The 27,801-nt window shown below is 37.8% G+C and overlaps 1 protein-coding gene and 1 pseudogene across 1 annotated transcript; one reads left to right on the plus strand and one right to left on the minus strand.

The window, feature by feature from the left end:
• Positions 1 to 234: 234 nt before the first annotated feature.
• On the minus strand, positions 235 to 26,975 carry LOC132110297 (transcription factor IIIB 90 kDa subunit-like; annotated as a pseudogene).
• On the plus strand, positions 23,110 to 26,370 carry LOC132110550 (BTB/POZ domain-containing protein 6-A-like). Its single transcript, XM_059517255.1, has 4 exons — positions 23,110 to 23,819; positions 23,960 to 24,050; positions 24,216 to 24,334; positions 24,661 to 26,370. Exons 1-4 carry the CDS (start codon positions 23,440 to 23,442, stop codon positions 25,691 to 25,693), a joined length of 1,623 nt encoding a protein of 540 aa, XP_059373238.1. The 5' UTR covers positions 23,110 to 23,439; the 3' UTR covers positions 25,694 to 26,370.
• Positions 26,976 to 27,801: the final 826 nt, after the last annotated feature.

The raw sequence follows: 27,801 nt of genomic DNA on the forward strand, positions 1-27,801 counted from the left end.
ATTGCATTTTGTAAATGTTCAAAATATTTAACATTGATAAGGTCAAGGTTATATTTTAACAGCATTTATCTGGAATTAATTTTTCAAGTCTCCAAAATCAAAACAAAAAATGCAAATATCAAAAAAAAAAAAAAAAATATATATATATATATATATATATATATATATTCTAATCAGAGTACCATTTAAACATCATACTGAAATAATAATAAAAAACTTAATTATTTAATAATTTAGGTAACTCATTAATAATAATAATGGCACTAAAAAGCCAGCCAAGCAGCAGAACAAAATTGAACACTGTTACCAATTCGATTGTACACCTGTTATCCACTCTAACTGAATACTAAACACATAAAGCTACATCTGATTTAATGAATAACACTTTGGTTCTGAAAATCATCACAATACTATTCCAGGTCTGTATACTGCCATATCTAAAGGCACGTGTACATGCACACTGAGCCTTGTGTGAGCTAATCGCTTTAGATGTGTAAGGATCATATGTCATCATTAGCCTAAAACACACAGTAATGCAGTTAGCTAGCAGACTTACACACTCCAGAGAGAGAATCATCACTCTCAATCATCACACACACACATCCATTTACTCTCATACTCCTGTTTGTGTGCTGTGAGTTTAAATGGGGTTTAAGTTACTTAGTGCATATGAGCTCAGAACACACACATATGGAAAAGGAAGAATATTGGATCTTTGTACTTGTTCAGTTGTTGTTCTCCATCTTTAATGTGTAAAATTCACTATATTTCTTTTCATCTTGCAAACATGAGCATGAACACTAGAAGTAATGAGATGGAGGTTGCATGTGTGTTTTGGGATCAGAATAAGCAGCTAGGTAAGTGTTAGTGTGTCCTCTCCATTGGTGCTGCCACAGGCACACTGGATTCAGAAGCAATCATCATCATCTACCTCATAGCCATAATCTATGCACAGGAGAGAAATGCAGAAAGGTTAGGACAAAACTTAACGCTCTTTTCTAAACTACATAAACTCAAAACACTACCAACATAGACACAAAGAGCATAAAACGAACTGTTACTGTCAGAAGGACCCAACGTTTTAAACCAGGAGACTGTGAGGATTATATATGAATATATTCTTAAATATTCATAATGTGGCATTTTTAATAAACATTTGCTAATGATCTGTTAAGCACATAAAACAGCAAAGGTAATGTTCCTGGAGAAAAACAAAATTAATATGAAGTGTAAGGGAGAAAATCTAACTTTTTATTTTTTTATATATTTATATTGAGAGACTGGGTCAGAAAATGTTGAAAGCCACTAAAGCAATTTTGTTATTATTAATTAAAACTAAAACAATTTTGTTAATTAGAATAAAGCTGAAATAAATAAATAAAAATTAAATAACTTTTAACTTTAAAAAAAAAAAACACGAAATGAAAACTAGAAATGTTGTGTTGGCAACTAACTGATATAAAATAAACTTAATAAAATTACTAAAATTGTAATTAGAATAAAGCTAAACAGAAACATTCAGTAAAATGAACAAAAATAGAAAAAAAAAACGGCACATAACACTACTAACATAAAACTTTACATGTAAACTGACAATATAAAAATAATTAAAACTGAAAAATTTTAATTGCCAATTGAAAATATTAAAATATTATACTAATAATAAAATACCACTGGTCTAAAAGGAATACATCTTTATACATTGGAATACATTGTTCCTAAAGTTAAAGGACAGACTTTATTGCATCACTTACCAGTGCCGCCCATTAACTGCATGGCACTGACACAATGTTCGTCCTCCTCTTCTTCATCTACAGGGTCTTCGTACGCCACTGGTCCACTCTCCACAACAGCAGTATTCTGGGTTGGAGCAGCAGGCGTGGCCACTGGGGCACCAATCCCATTCTGAAGGTAGAAAAGAAGAGACAAAGTCAACATGAGATGACATTCCCAGCTCATTTTGTGTCCATTATCCAAAGTGATTCCAAGTGTAACAGGATATTTCAGTGAGGGATAAAAATGTAGGGTGGAATTAATTGATTGAATAATGAAAGTGGCTGGCTTTGGAGAGGTTTCTTTTCAGAGGCAGACCAATTATAGAGTAATTTCTTACAAAACCTTTATAATTATTGTATAAAGTTATATAAATAAGGTGACTTGACTTGAGAGCAAAATATTTAAGTGATTTAAAACAATTACGAATGGGTTTCCTTTTTAGAAAACAAGCATTAATGAATTGTGCACAATGCGATTAAAGACATGTATTAATAAAGCCAAGAGGCCATTTGGATTTGGTGACTTCAACTCAGAAAACACCTTTTTCTAACTCTGACTGTGTGCTGTTATTATCATGCTGCTAAAAATGAGGATAACGCTTATCATCACAAGTTAGCTTCAGAGTTAACAGATAACCTAATTAGTGAATTTATAAACTGTTTATTTTCCTGAAGGACAAAGGAAATACCATCAATCATAAAGCTTCATTTCCCATTGCCTAGTTACCTGATTATTGACTCTTGGAAGTAGTACTTTTGCTCTGGTTTCAAAAGAGCATTGATTATGTATTCACACACACACACACACAGAAGTTTAAAAGTGGTAGAAGGAAGACCAGAGACCAAGATAAGACAAGACAGAGGAGAAAAGATCAAGGAACTCTGACTTACACAAAGATGAAGCATCATGGAGACACAGCCGGAGGGAGTGACAGAGCCACTGAAGAGCTCCAGCTGTCTACAGGCCAGAACACCAGCAAGGCATCAGTGGGAATCAAGAGAAAAGAGCATGTGTCATCAAGGCCTCCTCAGAGTCCAGGCATCAGCTGCCCACTTTTCTGCTGCAGTCCGTGGCCATACATAGCTTACGATATGCTAACTCAAACCGGTGCCTTTGAGTATCAGCTCAGAGTTAGACTGCTGATCTAGAAGCAGCTCGGTGGATCAAAATAATTCTCTTAATTTCGACATGAAAAGGAAAGACCCGTTTCTAGGTCAACTTAATGCAGTTTTCCTGCGCCAGAGAAAAACTAAGTGAAGCTCTGGGCCAGAGGGCCATTTGAGGGTTAAGGAAAAGTGGTTTAATTTATCCAAAGGCCTGCCAAGGATGTGCTTGTAGGAAGGACGGTGATTTAAATTCAAATTCTTAGGGGGCTGCACACATACAAGGGGCTGTAATATTGGAGACAGTAAGACAGAAAGACAGAGACGGTGAAAAAGACATATAGACCAGATCATTAAGAGAAACATGGCTTATTTTTCAAAGGCTGCTCAGGGATTTTTTTTTTTTCTTTCTGAATCTTAATCAAAAGTTGACAGAAACACAAGGTCAAAATTTGCGTACTATCCAGTCCTTTTCAATTCACTACACTGCTTAAATCACTAACTTGTTATAATGCAAATCTTGACACATTATTTAAATTAATTCCCAAAAATGTACGTAATTTAAATTCTATCAACCCAGGAAAGCATGAGTTTACGGACCCACAGAGAGACTAACCCCCCCGCTTCACAATGAAGTGTCACTCTATATATAGAGAGAAAAATATATTCACAGAACCAAAATTAATGAATAACAGCAACATTTGTGAATCTAGCACATTTTCATAGGTGGTGATAGGCATGGACAAGTCCCGTCTTGAATTACAGTCTACTTCAAATCTTTCACTGTAAAATTCCCAGTGGAATAAACATGGCAGCTCGAGTGACAACAGGAGGGGGAGATCGAGAGACAGACAGCGAAAGAGGGGGCAGGACAAGCACAGAAGAATCCAGAGACAGTTAACATCTCAGTATTTGCAAGTCAACGTACAGTGGCACAGTTCGAATAATGAGTTTGCTCATTATTCCAACAAATGTAAAATATGTTAATGACGAATGGATATGATGCACAAAACCCGCAGCATAAATAAATGCTAATCAGAATCATATGATTCTCCAGATAATACATCTGAATATGCAGAAGAGATTCAGCTCTCATGGGAGCAGTTCTTTTTATATAACCACAAGCCATCCCAAATCTACTCAAACGCACATATTAAACTCAACTCAAACCTCACTCTCACAGACAGACAGACTCCTTCATATTCTCAGCCAGTAAGACTGGTTGGCAGTCCTTCACAACACAGTATGCAAGTGTCCTATTGATGCTACAGTGCATTCTGGGATGGGGAGCGGTATGGTACTTGACATGAAAACAAGCAGCCAGAGCCAAAACACAAAATTATATTCCTGAGAAACAGTCTGTTCCAAACACACACACACACTGATTCACATGTGCGTCAAGGGCTGATAAACGGTTCACACCACTGAGTGGGTCAATTATTCAAACACAACAATAATGATTAGGGCTGGGAATCAGGGACCTGCTGAAGCAAAATATTGATATCTGGGTCACAACAGAATAATATTGTGATTCTTTGTGGCAGTTATCCAAAACTGTGATATATTGTGATCCACTATACTCATTTTTTTCCCCATCTGAATGTAGTGTATGTAGGATGTAGTTTGAACCAAAAATTCAGTGTTTCTTCAATAGTTCCAATTTGGATGTTTTGATTTGAGAATATAACTAAAATACTATTAGACAAAATTATATCAAATATCTATTTTATAGAAAAAAAATTCCTCTCACCATTAGTAATGATGCCCTCATTCAAGAGTGTTTGGTTTGTGGTTGTGATGACTCCATTGCTTTCTCACAGAACATTATAAATCGTTCAGCATTTACTTTGACCTTCTGCATCATGCTGCTCTCAGTGTACGACATCAAATGGCTGATGTCAACAGGGCCATTTATTTTATTGAGCTGTAGGTGTATTACACCAGGTTGACACTATTTCCGCTGAGTGCATAAAAGCATGAGCAAACACTGCATAAGATGTATGTGTCTTCATTTCAGAAGCATGCCTTGGTTCCAGGCAAAAAAACCTCTTCATCTCTCTCTCTCTCTCTCTCTCTCTCTCTCTCTCTCTCTCTAGAGATGCAGGTTTTCTGCACGTAAGCTGATTAAGTAAGAGACTTCAAGCCGACAGCAGAAAGATCCTCAGAGGATATGAGACGGAAGCAAAAGAAAGAAACAAAATGGGAAGAGATTCTATAACATCTGTCTGAAAGAGCGAGATGGGGAGACTGTTTAATTACCAGATGTGTGATGGTGTGAGATGGCGATTTCTGGCACTCCAGGTGTGAATGTCTAACATGGAATGGTCTCATGTATGGATACTGAGGAAGTGTTGAAACAACAAAGGAGCTGGGGAACCGCAAAAAAGATTGCAATCTATCGCAGGTTCTTACAAAGCCTTACCTCTAACTCTTTGGAAATCCTTTTCATTTCAGCAAAAATTAACACTGTCTAAAACAAACACTCACACTCATTGTAGTCTCCATGGTTCTGGATAAATGCTGAGCTGTGGGTATTTGAGAGGACAAGAAAATGACCAGAAAAGCGAGGGAGAGAGGGTTAAAACAGCAGGGGGCAATTATATAGGCTATTGCTGGATGACAGAGTGAGAGAATGTGAGGAACTTATTAAATTTAAGGTTCAGAAGCATGGTGGGACAAACAGACCAGCAGATGTTCAGGCAATTGCGGGATGTCAGGAATATGCTACAGAAGAGAGGCTGAAAAGGGAGGTTGCGTGTCTGTGTGTGTGTTTGTGTATAACAGTACACAATACCTCAGTGTGTCACAGAGGGTGGACTGAAAGGTATACAATGCCTTTACTGTCAGCAAAACAGCATGCACACACACTGAACTGCACTAAATTGAGTTTCTGTGATATATTCAGGTTCAGCTGAAATAGGACTGGGAACCTCTTAAGAAAGTCTGAAAAAAAACAGGTTTAGGGTTGTGCTATATTGAATAATCACAGTGTATTTTCAGTTACTTTGTTTCTCAATGCAAAAATAAGCAACACTGTGAATATCACATTGATTATTTGGCCATTATATTTCCAAATCATTGTGGCAGAGTTCTGTAAATAATTACAATGTCAAATTAAGTGAACTCTAATTTAATGATTAGTTTGTCAAAAATGAAAGCCTCTGCAATTTATTAAATGTTTTTAAAACCATTTTTGTACTATTTTTTTGTATTGTTACACTGTTGCATTATATATATATATATATATATATATATATATATATATATATATATATATATATATATATATATATATATATATATATATATATAATTCACACACTATTTCCAGATGTTTTCCAAAACGACATTCTATATTTTTTATACATTACATTTGTAATTTTTTTTTTTTTCAGAATTTTTCGGAACAATGTTAAATATACCTTTTATACATAAAATATCACCCAATACCTAAAAACAATGTTCAATTTATTGTTTGTTCAGCCTTTTTTTTTGCTATATTGCCAACCTGGAGAAAGAATGAGTCTATAAAAGAATGAATAAAAGCTGAAAAAAGGAAGGGAGGGTCATCTTTTGAGCTGTAAAAAACAAGTCACTAAATAATACAGACACTCGTTCAGGTAGACTCCATTCAGCAAACAGACTGTAGGCTGTTATAAGTGAGAAAAAAAGAGAAAAACTGAGAAAGAGAGAGTGAAATAGCCATGGTAACCGTGTAATGGCTTTTAGAAAGGATGCTCAGATTGCTCACCTTTCCATTCAGAAAGAAAAAAAAACACAAAACCTACTTTCAGAATGAATGATTCAAAAGACCTATCCTGTTCACTTCAAGAATCCATTCAACAAGAAAAAACACTACACACAGATAAACCTGGCCTCTCAAAGAGAGAGACTTGAGAGAGGTGCTTATTGTTCCGTGATATTGGCCTCAGCGTGTCAGAGACAAACTGAAGGTGGAGCACATTTTCTGTGCAGGGCCACCAAGAGCCTCTCCTTAAAGAGAGAATATATCCATGACTAATGACAACCTAGAAAAGCCTTCAGCCAAAGACTAATAGCATGAATGGAAATGAGTACACAGTAGTACAACACACATATTTTCCAAAAAGGAGGGTACCAAGGAGTGGGCTGCAGTGGGGCCTCACTTTAAATATGTGCTCTAACATGTAATGTGTTCCATACCAGCATTTAGAGACCAAGTATAGAGCAGAACAGGATTATTCTGACTGACCATATGCATGGGACTTTCTCTCTCTGACACACATACACACCCACGGTTAATTTAGCCCAGGCTGGCCTATTCTTAACAGACCTGCCCTGTATGTAAGTTCACAAAAGGGTAAAGGACATAAAAAAAGAGAGAGAAACAAACAGAAGAACCTTTCACACTTGCAGCCGACACAGAAAGCTCAAGGGATCTGAGGGTCATGAGTGAGGTCCTAATTAGCTTTACCAAGAAAACTGATCTAACTCTGCATGACAAAAAAAAAAAAACATCACACATATGGGAATTGATTTATGTTTTGATCAGGATTTCAATACATCTTCATGACTGCTGCTACGGAAAGTATTGTGAAGTTTAGAAACAGATGATAATACCATGATATTTGGATATGCACTGTGGTCCTGAACAATTAAACGGTTTATACACCACAGTTTTATCATGGTACTCCAAGGTACAGTACTTCTGGTCTCGCTAGGCCTGACCTTCAGACTGTCAATGAAGCTCTGGAATCTATGGCAGATTTCATTGGCCAAGGCCCGCCCATGAGGCCAATTGACCAACATGTTAAACAACCAATCACAGTTCGTTTATACTCACGTTTCGAGGTGTGGAAATCTCGCCACAATAACAGACCGGTGTGTAAAACTCTTGGATGTATTTTATAGATTCTATGCCGTGAACTTTAAATATTTCACATACTTTTGGAAATCCAGTGTTTAGATGATCCTGATAAGCGCTCGTCATCACTCTTGTAAACACATCGGCTTTCTTCTTTCATGAGGGGGTTTGGCGCCACAGTATCTTTGTTTCCAGGCAGAACATTAAAAAACACAGATTTTTCTGTGGGAGAGGCAACATAGGTTGACAAAAAAGTTATAGAAACCAAATCAAACTACAAAATGTCTAGTCACTCACTGCAGTTGCGGCTGGTTTGGAAAAAAAACTTTTTATATGAAAGAGATTTTTTCACATCATTCTTGGACAGCATGTGGGGTTAGACTGTGATGGTGGGATTTTTCTAGGACAGATTGCAAGTTATAAAGGATTTTTAGAACATAATGTAATTAAAGGTGTGTGTGGGGAAAAAAATCCAAAAAAGCAGGGAGTGAGAGAAAAACAGAAATAAATCAAGACAGAAAAAACCTTTCTCCTACAGTTCCATACCTCTTGCCAAAGCTGCTGATAGTTTTGCCAATCTTGGGTGAAGTCAGTTGGGGTTTCCGTTGGCGTGCCGCGGGGGTTCTTTTGGCTCTGGCAGAAGCTTCTTCAGTCTGGCGAGTGGGACTTTTTAGGCTGGATTTGTTCAAGTTTTTCAGAACATCATAGTTTATTTTAGTGGAGATGTGTTTCTGCTCCAACATCTTTTCAATGGCTTCGTCTGCAGTGCTGGCATTGATGGGCTCACGCCTCCATAGGTTCTTTTTAGGCTTTAAGATGACATAAAAATAAGAAAGTAAACATGTATACATTTGTAACCTGACAACTGCACCTGCATTTATGAATTGCCTTGTTACATTCTGCTCTTTATATGTACCCCCTCCTTTTCCTTTGCTATTCTTTCCTCCTTTTCTGAAGGAAAAAAACACTTAGCTTTAACAAAGGTGTTCCAAACTTGATTTAAATGAACCTGTCAAGGGTAAAATGAAGAAATGAGTCATTTCAATCTCTTCCACCTTTCTGTTCTTTGAGGTAGTCTGCATTTTGAAGCATCCACAGTTCAGTCTTCACCTTAACTTCCTTCTCATTAAGGATATACTAAGATAAAAAAGAGAAACACAATATAATCCCTCATGTCATGAAAGAGCTGAAGAGACAGTAAACTACAACATATCTCATTCCACTCTATTCTTAAGCAATCCCATTATTCATTGTCATTATTCAACTTTATAGAACCACAATGATGCTGATTCTCTCAGTGGACAAGACTTCAAACATGAGTTCATGTAACAAATTATCATGTCATTACTATAATGAGGTCAAAACTCACCCGATCGATCTCATCCTCGTCGATACTGCTCAGGTCTAACTCATCGTTTTCTGCTTCCACATCTGATGGAGAAAAACAAAGTCTGTTCCTAAATATCTTAGATTTTATTCGTAGACAAGCGAACATTACAAGACTGAATAAATTTGTGTACAGATACTTCCCTGTTTAATTATCATATGATCATATTATAATTGATTTTTAGAATCACAAAACAAAATAAAGCACTTAAAATAAAATAAAAATTCAATTAAATTATATTAAACAAAACATTTGTGTTGTTAATCTCATTCGCTGCTTTGGAAAAAGAGTCTCGCATGATGTTTTCTCCACATAATTAAAGTGTTTTCAAAGTTTCACTTTCCTAAGGAGAAACACGTGCTGATTATGTGTAATGAAATATTTATATTTATGCTGCCATTCAAAAAACATTTTTATGAGCTAGTTGATTCATTTAGGTTAGTGGATTTATACAGAAAATCCCACTGCAGTCTAAACTTAAAACCATCACATAAAAAGTCCTTCAGTAAAATCACATGGCAAAATAAACTTGAATACGTGTGTGTGTTTCTCTGTGGTTCTGCCCTGTAGCAAATGTTATTGGAAAGTCCACTGGGGATGCTGGGATCATTATAACAGTGGCTCTACAGTAGCAAATTTCAGGATTATTCTCCCACTGCCTTTCATCTTTTTCCTCTTACTAGGTCCAGTTCCTCCCTTCCCCCAACTTTACTCTTTTCTTTCTGCCTGTAGATTGTTGGCAACGCTTCAGAAGTTTGCTTTATAGAGCATCCCTCTATCATGTGTTGTATTGGGAAAGGGGTTAAGGGGAAAAAGTACAGAATTTAATTTTTTCTCGCTTTTGAACTGGGGGCCCTCAATGACAGCAGATCCCATTAGTCAAGAAACCTGACCTCCTCTCGTTGATCACATCTGAACACGCAGAGACAAAACACATTTAAACCAACACACACAGAGTCTTCCAGTACCACACCAGGAGACCACCAGGTGCAGTTGGATTCAGAAAAAGAGTAGCTGAATAAAGAGAAGCAAAACTGTAATAAAACCGGCAGTGCAGTCTCTGTCTTTCCCATTAGGCCTAACATTCTATTCATGTTCAAATGTTGTAGTTTTTTTACCTTCTGTTTTCATTTACTTAGGACATTGCCAGGAAAGGCATTAACTAAAAATAGCATTTAAAGTGTTGACATGCACAGCCACACTACCTGAAGACGTATGCATATGCATGAGTGTTCAACAGCATGCTGCATGTCAGTCAGACAGCACTTAGGGACCTTATACTGTTAAATATACCTGTAGAAAAACTGGTAGTATTACTTTTTGTTCAGTATCAAATTGGTAATGAGTACTGCCACTCAAAGGGCAAGGTTGTTTTTAGCTTGCAATTACAATTAATGTGGACTGAAGAATTCAAAGTTCAATAAGGATGCAAAAACACCATAAATGTAGTCTATACAACTCACGCACTATATTTCAAGTCTTTCAATTGTGACTGTCTTAATTACTGTAAATCATATCTGAAATTATCAAGTTTTTAAAGCTTTTTTCAGCAACTGTTCACTGTAAAAAAAGGGAAGCAACAAAAATCTGCCAAGTTCAACAAAATTACAGAGAGAAACAACAAATGACAGGCTCCATCTAACACTAATCATTCTCCCTCTTCATCTATTCCCCCGTTCTTCAAATCTAAAAAACTTCTCCGTCCTGAGGCTAAATTTCTGAATGATGTTGTCTGCCTAGACATTAGCGTTTCCGCGTGCGTTCAGAAAGAGTTCAAAGGCCCCCCTCATCTCCAGAGGTTTCAATGACATCAACACCTGTTCAGCGTCAAGCCTTTTGTCTTACTAAAGACGCACTGATATTTCCAGATATCACTAGATGGACACCTTTCTTTCTCTCCCTGGACAATTCAGCACATGCAGAAACTCACCAAACGTAATCATCTGATAATGTCACTCAAACTGACCGGCAGGTCAAAAGAACAAGCATTAAATCCCAGGGAAAGGAAAAGACATACAATGGAGATGCAGAGATAAGGAAAGAGAGGCGGAGAGGTGGAGAGGGCAGACAGGCCCATTAAAATCTGACCCCTTCTTACCCCTGTGACTTCCCTAGGGAAAACCCCAGCCCACTCACACACCTGCTACAACTGTATATATATCGCCCAAAGGCTAAAATTTCTATATTTATGACTATATGCACAGTACCATTCACAAAACATTTCTTATTAATATCAATGTTCAACAGTTGTCCTGCTTAAAATTTTTGAGCAAACCATTTACATAATACAAAATACATTTCGATATGATATTTTCGATACAATATCATTAAAAGGGAGAATAAGACCTCACCCTGACCTAGTAGTAATGCAAAGATCTACAAATGGACACAGCACCTCAAAACTATGTGATCTGTGACATTATACCAAACACTGTGTTTATGAACAAAGTTATAAAGAGTAACAAAGGCACATCTGTGTGCTTTATAAAGGCCTTATGAATGTAAATTACCATCACTTTTGGCCCATCTGTCCTTTACAAACCCCCAACAGCTGTCCATAGGATGTGTTCAAAGCAAGCAAGAAGAATAAATGTCACTCACACACTTAGTCTGTCTTTCATTCTCTTTTGAAAGGCACCTCTCCCTCTCCTCCTCTCATCTATTTATCTCCTCCCACTTTATCCCTCTTTCCTAGTGTAAATGAACAAGTCTTTTCTCTCATCCTGCTCTGAAGATCCAAAGAGATTCTGACAGATTAGAAGATAAGGGCACGATCCATCCACTTGTTTATGTTACAGGCAAACAGTGAATAGTAACATTATGCAACGGGAATAGAAATTAGACAGAAATAAATTTAATTGACTGCCTGATCAATAAAAAAAAAAAAAAGATTCTAGCATCCCCTACTGTGTGGTCAGCAAGGGGGAGAACCTTCTGGAGGCTTCCACTCACTGCGCATTGTTAAGACCACAGGACCTCCACCCCCTCAGAGAATGACACTGCATTACACAGCAGCACCAGATTTCTCTCTCTCTAAACACACACACACACACACACATGTGCCCAGCTACATCTGATTCAAATATTATGCTAATTAACAGTGAGCGGTGGTTTCAGACATTACAGTGCTTCACTCGCACTGACTCTTATTCTGCCTGAAAGAATGAAAAGACCGAGCTAAAGGTGGAGCGATTCGACCAATCAGATGAAAGCAGCGTTTCAGCTCCGCCCACAAGTGCAAATGAAATATTGAAGCCATAAACCGAAATGATCAAAACGTACACGGACCAACGGTCTTGTCCATGTTCTCTCACTTGAATCCTCTAATTGAGATTTGAGTCTCTTGACCTTCTGCAAGCCCCGCCTTGTTCACGCAGTGATTGACATGGCGGGAGGGGGCGGACACGTGATCGGCTCGGAATGCATTTTCAATGTGCACATTGAATTTTGCTACATTCATTGCAGGACATTGAATGAAAATGCAATCGTAAGTGTCTTGACTGTGAGTGTTAATGCATTTAAGAAAAATAGCATTTAAATGATAATTTTGCCAAAGTTTTTGCTTGAACATGTTAGACATATCTAATCATTTCTGTAATACATTTTCATTTTCATTTTGCAACTTATAAAGCGTTAAAATTAGTATTCATTTTACATATTAAAACTGGTGTAGGAAATGGCAAATGAAAATTATGTAATTTAATTTTCATTTTAATTTTGCACCAAACGTTGCACAAATGTATTGGAAAATGTAAATGTAAATACAGAAATGCATTGTCATTTTACATATTGCATTTTCATTTTGCATATTACATCCCAAATTGAATATTGCTACCCATATGCTTCCATACCATATAAAATCACTGAGATGAAATGAGAACATTGAGGGAAATAAATTACATATTGCTGCAGATCTTCGAGGAATTCAGTTGAGTTTACATAGACACTGGGCAAAATAAAAGCACTACAAATACTTCCTCTCGGAGTAATGATTTTTCCTGAACATTACTCAAAAATCAAACCAAAATATACATACAGTGTTCAAGCGGGTCTCACGGGCAATAAACTCGCACACAGATACCCGTAGTGGGTGGATGAAAGACAGTGCGCTAATGACAAGGTGCTGTGTTCAATTTGTGCTTCAAAGAGTAGAGTTGTGACGTTCGCGAACGAACCGATTCTTTTGAACAGCTCATAAACATGAACGATGGGAGCCGAGTCGCGGCTGGAGGGGAGCCGTTCTTTCTGTCGTTCTTTTTTCCTATGCGTATTTCACACAGATGCACACAAATGAGCTCCTCCGCGAGACAGAACAGTTATAGGGGGAGGGGCGCACCCAGCGCAGGCCAACCCTTTATAGCGTGATGATATTAGTTATTAGTTGTGCATGTTCATTGCAGCCCACTTTGTTATTGTTCATTGACTTGAAGGGGCTGATGTCCTATTTGCAAAGTTTACAGTAGTAATAGTATGTAGTATGTAGACATTTCCATTTTATTTATTCTAATTTTATCTACTTTAAATATTTTTTGTTTTCTATCAAAATGTTCTTGTGTGATAACAATGTTCTTGTGTGAAAGTGTTTGTAGTAAAAGCTGTTTTGCACAGAAATTCATTGCAGCCGGCTTTGTTTTTGATGTTTATTAGGTATTGTATGAATAACATAAGTCAACGTAGCTTTACACACACACACACACACACTTTGTACTAAAGGTAAATCCAAAATAGTGATGTCACTGTCTAAGCAGAGGGATTTGTGCAACCCTATGGAATATAGTCCACACATGACAAACGAGGTAATAATCAATATTTCAGAATAATTCAAACTCAGATATTGGTGTGTGATATCTGAGTTTTAATTATTTGACTACAAATCTCACCTCATCATTCCTCCCAGTGATTATTTCCAGGATAAACTGAGATGCCCCCAAGCTGGCTTCTTAAAACTGACTAAATATTTAAAAAGAGCCAAAAGAGCCGTTCTTTTGAACGGCTCTTTGAAAGGAACGGATCGCGAAGATCCGGATCCCCTCAAAGAGCCATAAATCCCATCACTATCAAAGAGTGGAAGGGGCCTTCCTCTTCCTCCGCCCCATACAAATCATCCACAATTACCACAACCAATCAAAAACATGACAACGTGCTCGCACAGCCAATCACACAATCTGACAACCTGCCAGCACTCTATCCTCAGGAGCTACAGCTCTTCTGCCTGTGATTACTTAAAAAATATTATCTCGCTCAAATTCTCTTATATAGTGTAAACGCAACAACCACAAAAGTTAATGTAACAATTTCAGATAATTAAGTAATTTCCTGAGTTGTGTTATTCCGAGGCTGGGAAACTCTCGCTATATTGTAGATGTGGTATAGATTGATTTTTTTTTTAAAGAAGTCACTCCAGTTTCACTCCTTTTCCTCTATTTATGTCATAAATGTAAAATTGTATGAATCTAGAATCAAAGTTAATTAAAAATGGATTCATGTGAATGTCTAGAAAAGGAATCATTCCAAATCATATATCTATGTCATAACAGCACAACTGTATGAAGGAGGGGTGAATCTAGAAAGAAAATGGATTAATGTGAATGTTTAGAAGAGAAGTCACTCCAGTTTCACTCCTCTTGTTCTATTTATGGCATAACAGCACAAACGTGTGAAAGAATTCAAACGTGATTACAGTGCCATTCTTCATCTACTCATGTTGTAATAGCACAAATGTATGACTGAACAATGAATATGAAATGGAGTGGCTCACTCCAGTTCCACTCCTCTTCTTTAACACATTACTAAACAGAAAGAATGTGTGAAGAGCAAATGTGGAATGAACATAGATGGAAAGAAAGTGGATTAAATGAAAGATGATTCATTGACAAAGGTCATTCCAGTGCCATTACTTATTCTCTGCTTGTACCTTGTCAATGTTTTGACAGCAAAAAAAATAAGTTATAATAAAAAGTGACTGTGGAATTAAAGTGCATTAAGCATTTCTGAAGTGTGAAAATAAAAATCATGCTCCTACCATTTTCCTTTTCCTCTCCCATTTTGGTGATGGACTCTGGCAGGCCCAAACTGGCTGCAGTGGGCAGCGCTCCAAGTAATAATGCTAACGAGGGCCGTTTGGTTGTAGAGACTTTCTCTCTATCTCCCTCCTGCTCATTGACCCCTCCATCCTCTCCACATATAGTACTGCACAGGTCAGATGCTGCTGCCCTCAGCTCATCATCCTCTTCTTCCTCATCACCAGCAAGGATGCTGGATGACGCCAAGGAAATCACATCATCTGGAAAAAGGAAATATGCACACATCACAAATTAATCATTGCAGGAGCACCAAATAAAAGAGAATAATGAAAGAAAGAAATTGCCGCATCAATGCAAATAAAGTGCATTTATTTTTGTAATTAAATTAGTTTGCTAATTAAAACATGAAGCTAGATGCATTCGCCCTTTGATTTTGAACCTCGCTATGATCCAGCTAATATGGGGAGAAAGTAATTATACAAACACACACAGCTGACCTCAGTAACACACATGCATGCACACACACTACCGTAAAGTAAACACGTGTATTCTCTGCTTGTACCTTGTCAATGTTTTGACAGCAAAAAAAATAAGTTATAATAAAAAGTGACTGTGGAATTAAAGTGCATTAAGCATTTCTGAAGTGTGAAAATAAAAATCATGCTCCTACCATTTTCCTTTTCCTCTCCCATTTTGGTGATGGACTCTGGCAGGCCCAAACTGGCTGCAGTGGGCAGCGCTCCAAGTAATAATGCTAACGAGGGCCGTTTGGTTGTAGAGACTTTCTCTCTATCTCCCTCCTGCTCATTGACCCCTCCATCCTCTCCACATATAGTACTGCACAGGTCAGATGCTGCTGCCCTCAGCTCATCATCCTCTTCTTCCTCATCACCAGCAAGGATGCTGGATGACGCCAAGGAAATCACATCATCTGGAAAAAGGAAATATGCACACATCACAAATTAATCATTGCAGGAGCACCAAATAAAAGAGAATAATGAAAGAAAGAAATTGCCGCATCAATGCAAATAAAGTGCATTTATTTTTGTAATTAAATTAGTTTGCTAATTAAAACATGAAGCTAGATGCATTCGCCCTTTGATTTTGAACCTCGCTATGATCCAGCTAATATGGGGAGAAAGTAATTATACAAACACACACAGCTGACCTCAGTAACACACATGCATGCACACACACTACCGTAAAGTAAACACGTGTGCATGACACGAGACACTCAGACACGCACACAAACACTCCCACGCTCGCGGTCTTAATTAACTCCCTCCTGTAATCACCACATTAGAGAGAGAGAGATAACATGCATGAGGAAGCACTGGATCTCTTATTGTGGCTGCTGCTGAACAAGGAGCTAATTGGACAGAAACACAAACAGAATTTCTGCTACACTCCATTTCCTAAAAAAAACATTGTGAGAGCAGCAGTTCTCACTAAGCAAAGAGCAATTCTAACAACTATAAAATAATTTTTTTAAGGCGCAAATATTTTGGGTGTCATTCACTAATGATTTTGGATCTTATGGAGCACTTCTGCCAGAATTCATACACATACTTGTTCTTCCCAATATTTTAATATTGATAAATCTGTAAAATCAAACTGTGTGCATGCAGTTAGTAATTGGCTAAATAAATACATCCCAAACAATCTTTATATAAGGACTTTCCACTCAACACTTTTTGCAAATTTTTTTTTTTTCACTTTTAATTTTTCTAACTATGCCCTCCCATCTGAGAACATGCACTGATCTTCAAAAATATTATTACAAATATTAAGCAGCACAACAACTTTCAACTGTGAAGAAAATTAAAAATGCAATCACCAAACAAGCAGATTAGAATGATTTTTGAAGAATCCCGTGAAACTGAAGACTGGAGTAATGGCTGCTGAAAATTCGGTTTTATTATTTATTTTCCTTTAGCTTTATTTTTAAATTGTACTAATATTTTACAATATTACTGTTTTAACTTTATTTTTTATCATAAATGCAGCTTTGGTGAGCAAATGAAGCACAAACTTTGTGTGTGAACACTGTAGCATCTTTGGAATAGGATGCTCAATATGTGGAAGGAATCAGAAAGAAAAAAATTATGGATACATATTGCACATACAGTATCACACATATTGCAAAACTGGCTGATTTAAATGTTAAAGTTTCTAAATTAAAGTGCCATGTAATGTGTTACCTGTTTTAGCTTTTTCTTCTTGAGTCCAGCTGTGTAAGAGGGCGGGTCACACTCCTGCTCCAGATCTACCTGCATGAACTCTTCAATAGTCAGCTCACTGGTAGGCGTGTCTTCAAATTCATTCAGTCTGTCAATCAAACACACCAGGGGACAAGATAGTCAAATGAACATCAGAATGGGCCCTAAATGCAAAGCCTCAGAAACACAATAAACAGAAAAGCCAAATATGCAACACCAAAATACAGAAATGGCATCAATTACATAAAATTAAAGATATTGCTAAAGATTATAATACTGGTCATACTGTGATAATTATTTTAAAACAAAACACACATTTTTCTTAATGTGGGTTGACAGACTTTCACCACACTGATAACTTCCTTAATTGTGCGACGGAATGCGTGCATCCAGGCAGCAACCTAGAGCGCAACAGGGAACACAAACACACAACTGTAGGTACAACATATACACATTCAGCCAATAGCAAGAGAAAAAGAGAGAGAATGAAAGAAAGGAGAGAGGACACATAGTCAAATATGAAACTTTAATAGGGCTTCAGAAAAGTGCGTCCGCTGAGCCTGCCCCCTACTGACTCATCTCAGGCAGAACAAACAGACATTAAATGCACCTGCAATACTGCAGAACCCCTAATGCCTGATTCACTCTGATTCATTAAAGAAACATAAAAAGCCAGATGCACTTCTAAACTTCCTGGCAAACTGAAGAATGTCCTACACCTCAAAGCATGCAAGCATGTAAAAGATACTGAAGAGTTTTAAAGAAATTTGCCTGCCCACAACAGCTTAATCTGACATCGGGTAAGGTGTGCCACTTCTGACTTAGGTTGTCCTGTAAGTAAGGAGAAATGAGATTCAAAACAATAATGCAAGGTTAACCTCTCCAAAAAGTGGAAAAGTGAAACACTATTTACATTTCAAATACAAATATGGAAAGAAATGAGAACAAACAATTTTCTAATTTAAATAAAAACGGATCATGAGACACTGAAGACTGAAACATTGGCTTGCTTAAAAATTTTGTTTTTCCATCACAGGAATAAATAACATTTTAAAACGTACAACAGTTCTCTGAAATTGTAATAATATTTCAGGATATCACTATTTTATCTGTATTTTGGATCAAATAAATGCAGCTATGGTGAAGCCTTCTTCCAAAAAAAAAAAGAAGGTTGTAAAACATTTACGACTTCAAACTTTTGAACAATAGTGAATATTTTTAGATCTATATAGACCCTGTACTTTTTCATGTAAACAAAAAAAGGAAAGTGTAAAAATAATGCTTATTACTTTTCTCCTATGCATCTTGCAATCACAGACAGCTGTATATGAGAGACCTTACATGATCTTAAATAAAAACATGTAAACACATGAAATACTCTAACTGGATAATTTTGTGACAGATAAAAGGGGTGACACATTATACCCCACTCTCCCTTACATGTTCAGAGGTGTCAGCTACATCAAACCGAGTGCTATCCTGTGCTCAATTTCATGTGGTGTAATAAAAAAAATAGCCGATTCCTCCTCTGTTGTTAAACCTGGATATCAAACCAATCTGTGTTCTGGCTACTACAAGAGGACTATTCAACAAGCTTGAGGCCTTCATCACAGTCAGCGGCTCTCCCTGCCTCACAGTTTGTCTTCATTCTGGGTCTCTCTCACATTCTTTCATTCTCTCTATTGGCCTGCCTTTCTTTCTCAAGTCTCTGATCTCTCACTGCGAAACAAACTCTTTTAGGCGCATGCTTCCTCTTTTCTCAGCACTGCTTCTAAAAGATTAATGGGAGATTAATTATTCAGGTTATGCAGTGGAGGGAGGGGGGGGGGGGCGAGAAACTCACGCTGAAAGTCAGGAGGAGTCAGTTATTTTAAAAACTTAATTACTGGAACTCAGTCTTATTAGATTGTGTCAAGTTTACACAAGACTGAAAGTGTGAGAAAATAAAACCGATATTGAAATTATATATATATATATTGAAAATGCATTAGAAATGAAATGCACTGGAGCTCTGAAGCAATTTGCAGTGCCAAGAAAGGCCTCAGTGATTGTTAGAAAACTAACACTTTCAGGAATTGTTTTCTTTCTTCAAGACTGATTGGTGATTTGGGAACCGCTTCAAATGCATTAGCTGATTTAGTTACACATTATAACATACTGTATCTTTAAAAGTTTCCTGACACAAAACTTTCAATTCTGGAAAGGATTTCTGGAGCATACATTCCAACTGTGGATGATTCAGCGATGGTGTATGTGCTTTTGCGCATGTAACAAAGCAACCCTTCACTAGCTCACATCATTAAAGAGGTCGCACAGTTAGGGGAGGGTTGCCATGGTTACCTGCTCCGCAGAGGACTGAAGGTCTTCGTCCCGTGTGCATCCAGTCTCTCTTCATCCTCTGCAGGAGACGCAGTGCCATCATCAAAACCTCATGGATCTTCTCTCCAAATTCCAGCATTTGTGCAAAGCGCGGGATATAAAGACACGGATCTAAAAAAAAACAAATCTCTTACAATTGCAAAGCTACAAAGAGAAAATGTAGACCTTCACAAATGCACTGGTGCATTTTCATTTCAATAACAGTGTCAAATCTAAACTTTAAAGCTGCTAATGAGTCTATGTTATGGTTTGTGGAAGATATGCTTTATTGGGCACAACAGCACTCCCTTGCCTACAATTATAAAGTGCTAAAACTTTGGCTCATGACCACTGATGAGTTTTCAGTTAAAAATTTTATTAGTTATGATAATGCAACAAATATTACCTGATCCATTCATCACCCCCACCCCTCCCCCCACAAGTTTTAAGAACATTTAAATAAATATAAGGAAAAGTTTTCCCACCTTTTTATGCAAAGTAAATGTTCCATAGAAATTAAAAAGTCTTATGAAACCATACATGATATATTTTTTTAAAGAGAATGAATCAGAATCAGAATGAGCTTTATTGTCAGGTATGTTTACACATACGAGGAATTTGTTTTCACCAACAATTTGTTTTCACCAACAATATTAAATGTTAGTTTGACACTGGATAAATAAGAAGTAGTATAGTAATGCCATGTAAGCAACGGAGCTACAAAATAAACAAGTGTTGCATAAATACAGTAAAATATGTACTAAAAGAAAAAATACAGCAGCAGATAATTGAATAATTGTAATAATGGCCATTTTAAATAATGTTAAGTAGTGCATGAAGTATATTCAGCACAATACAATGAATACATTTTGTTGATGAAGGATACATAAAGAAAGAAAGATTGTGAAATACTCATCTAATCCCCACTTCCTGTGTTTACCATAAACCACTAATATCCGTCTGTGCTGTCTGTGGGAACAAGAAGAGACCGGGAGAGAGAAACTGAAAAGCATTACACAGGGGCGTAGATTACGTGATTTAATATCACGTAAATTTGTCCCCCCCACTTTCTCGGTCAAGTGTGTTCGCATAGAGGTTTTCAAAAGCTGGTGTGAATAAATGTAAATTTAAACTCGAAGAGACAGGATAGTCTGCGCATGACCTGGTATTTTATTCGAACCTAGAAGGCAAGCTGAACATCACGGAGCGCTAAACACTTCTGTGTGTGTGTGTGTGTGTGTGTGTGTGTGTGTGTGTGTGTGTGTGTGTGTGTGTGTGTTTCATTCATACCCAGAGGGCGCGTGCAGAAAATCATACCAGGAAATTCCTAATATGGACAACAGCGTCCAGCTATCGCTGTATGAAAACCGTTGTTTTCACAGAAAAACCTTTTATACAGTCTATGAGAAAAACAGACACTTTTGGAAACACAAAGACATTAAACATACGATTGCGACAATATGTGTTTTTTCAAGTCATCTCCAGCAGGTGATAAATAAAGTATATGAAAAATGCTATTATTACAGTATAAAAACTATTCTGCCATATTATGTGATAAAATAGTGTTTGTAGTATATAAACAAATCATTATTATTTGTTATTGTCCAGCAGTTATAGATTTCTAAGCCAATTAAAAGCTAGAGAAAAATTAAAGTTGCCTATAGTATCCACTACTAGTCAAAAGTTTTTGAACAGTAAGCTTGTTAATGTTTTTTTTAAAGTATCTTCTGTTCACCAAGCCTGCATTTATTTGATAAAGTACAGCAAAACAGTAAAAATGTTTTAATATTTTCCTAGCCTATTTAAAATAACTGTTTCTATTTTAATATATTTCAAAATGTAATTTAGTGAGATTTCAAAGCTGATTTTTTTTTTTTTTTTTTGCATCATTACTCCAGTCACACAAATTCTGATATTCTGATTTGTTGCTCAAAAAATTAAATAAAAAACTTATTATGAAATGTTGAAAACAGCTGAGTAGATTTTTTTTCAGGTTTCTTTGATGAATAGAAAGTTCAGAGAAACAGCATTTATCGGAAATAGAAATATTTTGTAAAATGATGCCTTTATCATCACTTTTGTTCAATTTAAAGAATCCTTGCTAAATAAAAGTATTAATTTCTATAATTTATTTTCCAAACAAATATATATATATACTGACTCTATGGTTTTTACACTGAAGACTGGAGGAATGATGCTGAAAATTCAGCTTTAAGTCACAGGAATAAATTACATTTTATTATTTTGTTATTTTAAATAGTAAAAATATTTCAAATAAATGCAAGCTTGGTGAGCAGAAGTATTACTGTTCAAAAACTGTTGACTGGTAGGCTATATAGAAACGTTATATTGTAATATTGTGTGTGTGTGTGTGTGTGTGTGTGTGTGTGTGTGATTACTGCCCCCCTCACTTCTGAAAAGATGCCTAAGCCCCTGGCATTACAGACTTAACTCGGAAAACGGAGAGCAGTCGTGCGCACTATTTCCACAAATCCAGCCCTCGTCCGGTTTCAGACTCTATCACGACCGACCGTGAACCGGATCAATAAAACTTTCAACATCGCTATGAATCGAGCGCACTGCTTCTCGGCTGTGTGACGACAACAAACTAAGGCATCAAATTCCGAATTTAAGGTAAGAACACGCACTTTTCTTTTCTCTCATTGGTTGCACTAGTAGAACAGTTAAAAGTGTGACGCAAGCTTGTTTGTAACAGTCTGCAGCGCGCGGGTTGAAATAAATAAATTTAAATTAATTAAAATAAAATAAATTCCCCTCGTTGTTTTAAGGAGATCCTAGCTTTTAATAAAAAACCTTTGCCTGATATAACATATAAAATGGTTATGCATTTAGTGTTTGAACTAAGTTGCATCGTAAGTGTACGGAGAAACATATTGAGGAACGAAACAGGCGTGTAGGCTACGGACGAACTACGTATTTGATGCGCAAAGAATTTTTATTCGGATCGTGACAGGAGACGTTGCAATCATGTATATTATAAACGTATAAACATGCACGTGTATATATGAAAGTTTAAAAACCCTCATCACTGCATAGTCCACAGAGAGTTTCATAAAGGTTCCATTTTTCAAGGTTGCCAGATCTCGCCTGAAAAACAAGCGATCTGGTTTGGGTTAATGGATATTTTCGATAAATGTATCCTATATAGATTGTGTATGTATGTGTATGTATTCACATATAAATACTGTGAATAATCCCCCAAAACAACACATAGCAATGTGCAAATCCAATCTATGTGTCGCTTATGATAGCCAGACATGGCAACACAGAATTTACAGAAGAGCTCTGGGAAAGACAACCCTCCAATCCTGACATCAGACGAGAAAGAGAGAGAGAGAGAGAGAGAGCGAGAGCGAGATAGAGCTCAAAATAAACCCAATCCTCATCATTCCGTGTGACCACAGCAGAAGAGAGATCTAAATACAGACCCAGTTTGTGTCAATATTTGTTGTGTGGTTTTTAAATGATTTTAAAATGATTTGGATTGGAGTTTTCGATATGGGATTGGAGAGGATTTGAGAAAAAAAGAGGATGGCTTATCTAGGAAATATTCGCTAAAATCTGAATATTTATGTGACCGTTTAATGACAGTGGAGTGGATCTTGTTTCCACGGAAACAACGCACCATTATTTGGGAAGACCACGGACAACTGTTGTAGCTGATAATATTTTTTCTACACATATTTTGGAAAACTTTATTTTTGTTCTGATGCCCGAGGCGAAGGAATTCAAGCTGTCCCATCATGGCCGGATCATGAAATGTGTTACTTTTTTACTTTTGCTCCCCGAAACGTTAAAGAAGTTGAAGCGGGCAAGCAAGCACCCTGGCAGGCTCTCTCTGTGCTATAACATCTTAACTCTTTCCCTGAAGAAAAGGATGGCAGCGGAACTGTACCCCGTCAACGACCAGGCGCCCGTGCAGAAGAACGAGACTGTGATGCGGAGTCTGTCCGAGAAGAAGAGGAGCGTGGAGCCGGCTGCGCAGACCACCGCATCCATCGCCACCACACCGACCCTAGAGCAAAACATCAACAACAACAACGTGGAGATTCCCACCTGCCACTCCGCGCACCCGACCTTACGCGAAAGGCAAGGCATAACGAAAATTAACAGATAATAATATCTAAACATTTTATATTACATTTCTTTAAATGTAATATTCACATTTATTGTATTTATCAATTTTGATATCAAGACTGAATATATTTATTTATTTTTCCTTAATGCAGAAATGCACTAATGTTTAATAATGAACACATGGCAGACGTTCACTTCATTGTTGGTCCGCCCGGGGAATCAGAAAGGGTCCCAGCACACAAGGTGAGCCCACACACTGCATATTTTGTTTTCTTCCAAACTGAACACACCTGATTCAAACCATCAGCTTATCAGTGGAGCTAATGTGTCAGAAAAGGAAAACTTTCCAGGATATGCTTTGAAACTAGATGAAACACTGTGACGGATTGTCTCTTCTGCTTCTCTCAGTATGTGCTGGCAGTGGGGAGCTCGGTTTTCTGTGCCATGTTTTATGGGGATCTCGCAGAAGGGGACTCTGATATCCATATTCCAGATGTGGAACCCGCTGCTTTTCTCATCCTGCTCAAGTAAGACTCGCTCACTAATCACATCTGGGCATTAATAACAGGGCGACTCTCCTTTCATGCCCGGCAGCACAGATGGGATCACAGTGATGTCTTGGTTTAGGAGTTACCCTTTTATTTCAGAACTATTAGAGACCGTTTACTGGATTGTGAATGCGAATGATGTACTTTTCCCTGGGAAAGTTGGAAGTCACTAGTTAAAGCTGTAGTGATGCAATAAAAAAAGGCATGTTAAACAAGACCAGCTTTAGTGAAGTATAAAATTCTCTTCCTCTGGGGCACTTAAAATTTAACCTAACACTTCTATCTCCCTCCCTCTTCTTTATCAGATACATGTACAGTGATGAGATAGAACTGGCGGCTGACACAGTACTGGCTACGCTTTACGCTGCCAAGAAATATCTGGTGTCTGCTCTGGCTCACGCATGTGTGGGTTTCCTCGAGACAAGCCTGGAGGCGCGAAATGCGTGTGTGCTGCTATCTCAAAGTCTGCTGTTTGAGGAGCCGGAGCTCACTCAGAGGTGTTGGGAAGTGATCGATGCCCAGGCAGAGCTTGCACTGCGCTCTGAAGGTTTCACTGAGATTGACCTGCCCACATTGGAACACATCTTGCAGAGGGAAACCCTGAATGTAAAGGAGGCGGTGGTGTTCCAGGCCATTCTAGGATGGGCCGATGCAGAGTGTCGGAGACAGGGTCTGACCCCCTTGCCACAGAACCAGCGCTCCGTTCTGGGGAAGGCTTTGCACCTTGTGCGTCTGCCTTCCATGACACTGCAGGAATTTGCAGATGGAGCTGCGCAGTCGAACATTTTAACCCTTGAGGAAACACACAACATCTTTCTCTGGTACACGGCTGTTACGAAACCTGTGCTGGGATTCCCGGTTGAACCCAGAAAGGGACTGATGGCGCAACGCTGTCATCGGTTTCAATCGTCTGCATACCGAAACAACCAGTGGCGCTACCGCGGACGCTGTGACAGTATCCAGTTCGCTGTGGACAAGCGCGTGTTTATCACCGGACTTGGTCTATATGGCTCCAGTGGAGGGAAGGCAGAATATGGCGTCAGAATTGAACTAAAGAGACAGGGAGTGCTTCTGGCACAAAACTTGACCAAATTTGTGTCAGACGGTTCTAGCTCAACATTCCCTGTGTGGTTTGAGCATCCAGTACAAGTGGAGCAGGACGCGTTCTACACGGTAAGCGCTGTCCTAGACGGGAATGAGCTAAGCTATTTTGGACAGGAAGGAATGACAGAAGTCCAGTGTGGGAAAGTCACCTTTCAGTTTCAGTGCTCCTCTGACAGTACTAACGGGACAGGGGTGCAGGGGGGACAGATTCCGGAGCTGATATTTTATGCATGATTACGTGGACTTATCTGTTAATGAAGAGACAGCAGGGGGATTTTTCCAAAAAAAAAGAGCCTTTACTCACAATATAGCTGCAATACACTACTAAAAGAGGAGACTATCCCCTCTGATTTTTTTTTTTAATATATCTTGCATACAATGGAATGCTGCCCAAACTTATTTATTTCTTTAAACATATTGTTTTAAAACATGTACTTTAATTTAAGCACATTTGATTTCTAATTATTCACAATCTGCCTGTGTACCAGGAAACATGGGTAGTTTGCACTTGAAACTAGGCAGCTTTTCCTCTGTCTTGTTATTAAATGTTTATTTGTTGACAGCTTGATGCTGAGTGACCCGAAAAAGGGTTTCAAGAGTCTGCAGAATCATAAAATATTTGTTTTTCTATTCATCAAACAGTATTTTGTTTTCTTTTGTCTAATGCACAGTTTTATGACCTATACTGGTTCACTCTTGGGTAAAATATGATCTTTCAAACCCTTAAAAATGAAAAGTCTGTCATCATTTACTCATTCTTATGTTATTCCAAACTTCAGTGTCTAAACTGATTTCTTAAAACACAAAAGACAATATATTGAAGAATGTTTCAGCTGTTTTTGCCCATAATATAGGGTCCAACAAATAAAATAAAAGGTCCAAAACATCATTGGAACCAACTGACTTTCACTGTATGTACAATAAACTAAAACACCAAGACATTTGTTTTTTGTTCCAGGGGCAAAAGAAAGTCATACAAGTTTGAAATTACATGTTTGCAAATACATTGTCAAAATTTTGATTTGTATTGTTGATTGAGCAAAGCAACTGTCCAACACCATCAAAGTGTTGAGTTCAGGTAAAAATTGACCCTGCAAGCAAAGCTTCATTTACAGTTGCACAGCACTCTCTGGGCTTTAACAGCAGCACTACACAGAGCAGCGCACATACTCATACACAGTACCAGTACAATTTAGATGAGCAGCAAAGCATCATGGTAAACTACAAGGTCACTTAAGTGATGCTTACCAATAGCTGGTGCACTGATACACAGCTCTCTGGCTAATACAAGGAAGGGTTTTCCCAAAACATACACATTCACCTAGGGCAAAAGAGAAAGACAGAGTGAGAAAAGGACATAATTTGTGGTCAAGAAAGAAAATGGCTACAAATGCAGAAATATACAGTCAAAATATATAACAGAAAATGAACGAGATATAAGATAAAGGTGCAGTATATTAACAGATGCTGAAAGTTGCAGAGTTCCTATCTCTGGGGTTTGGCTCCGTACCAGCATCACCACAGAGTATTCACTTTCTCACAAATTCTATATCTGTATCTCATCCTTAGAGGATGAACTACAATAATAAAAATATTTCATAAAACAAGTTTTAAACATCATAACTCAATACTTATCCTCAAGGACCACCTTAATAATCATTAAAAGAAGAAGATACCAACGAAGAACGATGCATGCACAAACACAGACACCCTATTTCTTTCATCTGGGCCCCGATTCATTAAAGAGGAATCTTTTTTGGTGGATGTCAGAGGTCATGACCACTGAAAAGCAGGATGGCCCTTACACACTCCTGACCTGAGGGGGGCGGAGACAGCCTTATGCCTCAAAAAGCTCCTCTGTCTGGGGGTGAGCAAAGGAATTTATGGGTCCTTTCTCTGGTAAAATCCCGTAATGACTCAAATACTGCAGTGGACAGGTTCTGGGTGTTAGCGTGTGGGACAGGGAGGGGGTTTAATAGGACAGCTAGGAGGGTAAACATATAAAACGGACACAACAGCTGGGGGAAAACGGCTTTGACATTTTTCCTCTTTCCACTGAACCACCACCCCATGAACCCTGGAATTCCCCGTCTCCTAGCAACCAAGTATTCTGTGTCCATGGAGACCAGCACACCTGTCCAATCAAGACAAAGTGTATTAAAACATCCCATTAAAAAAAAACATCATTGTGGTATTTTCAGTCACCATGGCAACAAGAAGAAATAATCCTAAATTGCGGGATTATGGATGAATTGTTTTAGGATTTGACCTTTCCAGGGAGAAATCTCACGTTGCAAAATTAGCTAGATGCCATTAATGTTATCTCTAATCACCTCAAGATA

This window comes from Carassius carassius, chromosome 30 (genome assembly GCF_963082965.1).
Source record: "Carassius carassius chromosome 30, fCarCar2.1, whole genome shotgun sequence".
Taxonomy (NCBI): domain Eukaryota; kingdom Metazoa; phylum Chordata; class Actinopteri; order Cypriniformes; family Cyprinidae; genus Carassius; species Carassius carassius.

What these genes read in the sequence shown, in the direction of transcription:
- LOC132110550 (XM_059517255.1), top strand. Translation starts at nt 23,440, where the DNA reads ATGCCCGAGGCGAAGGAATTCAAGCTGTCCCATCATGGCCGGATCATG. An exon ending in CACCCGACCTTACGCGAAAG is followed by an intron (nt 23,820 to 23,959) that starts GCAAGGCATAAC and finishes TCCTTAATGCAG; the next exon opens with AAATGCACTAATGTTTAATA. An exon ending in GCTTTTCTCATCCTGCTCAA is followed by an intron (nt 24,335 to 24,660) that starts GTAAGACTCGCT and finishes CTTCTTTATCAG; the next exon opens with ATACATGTACAGTGATGAGA.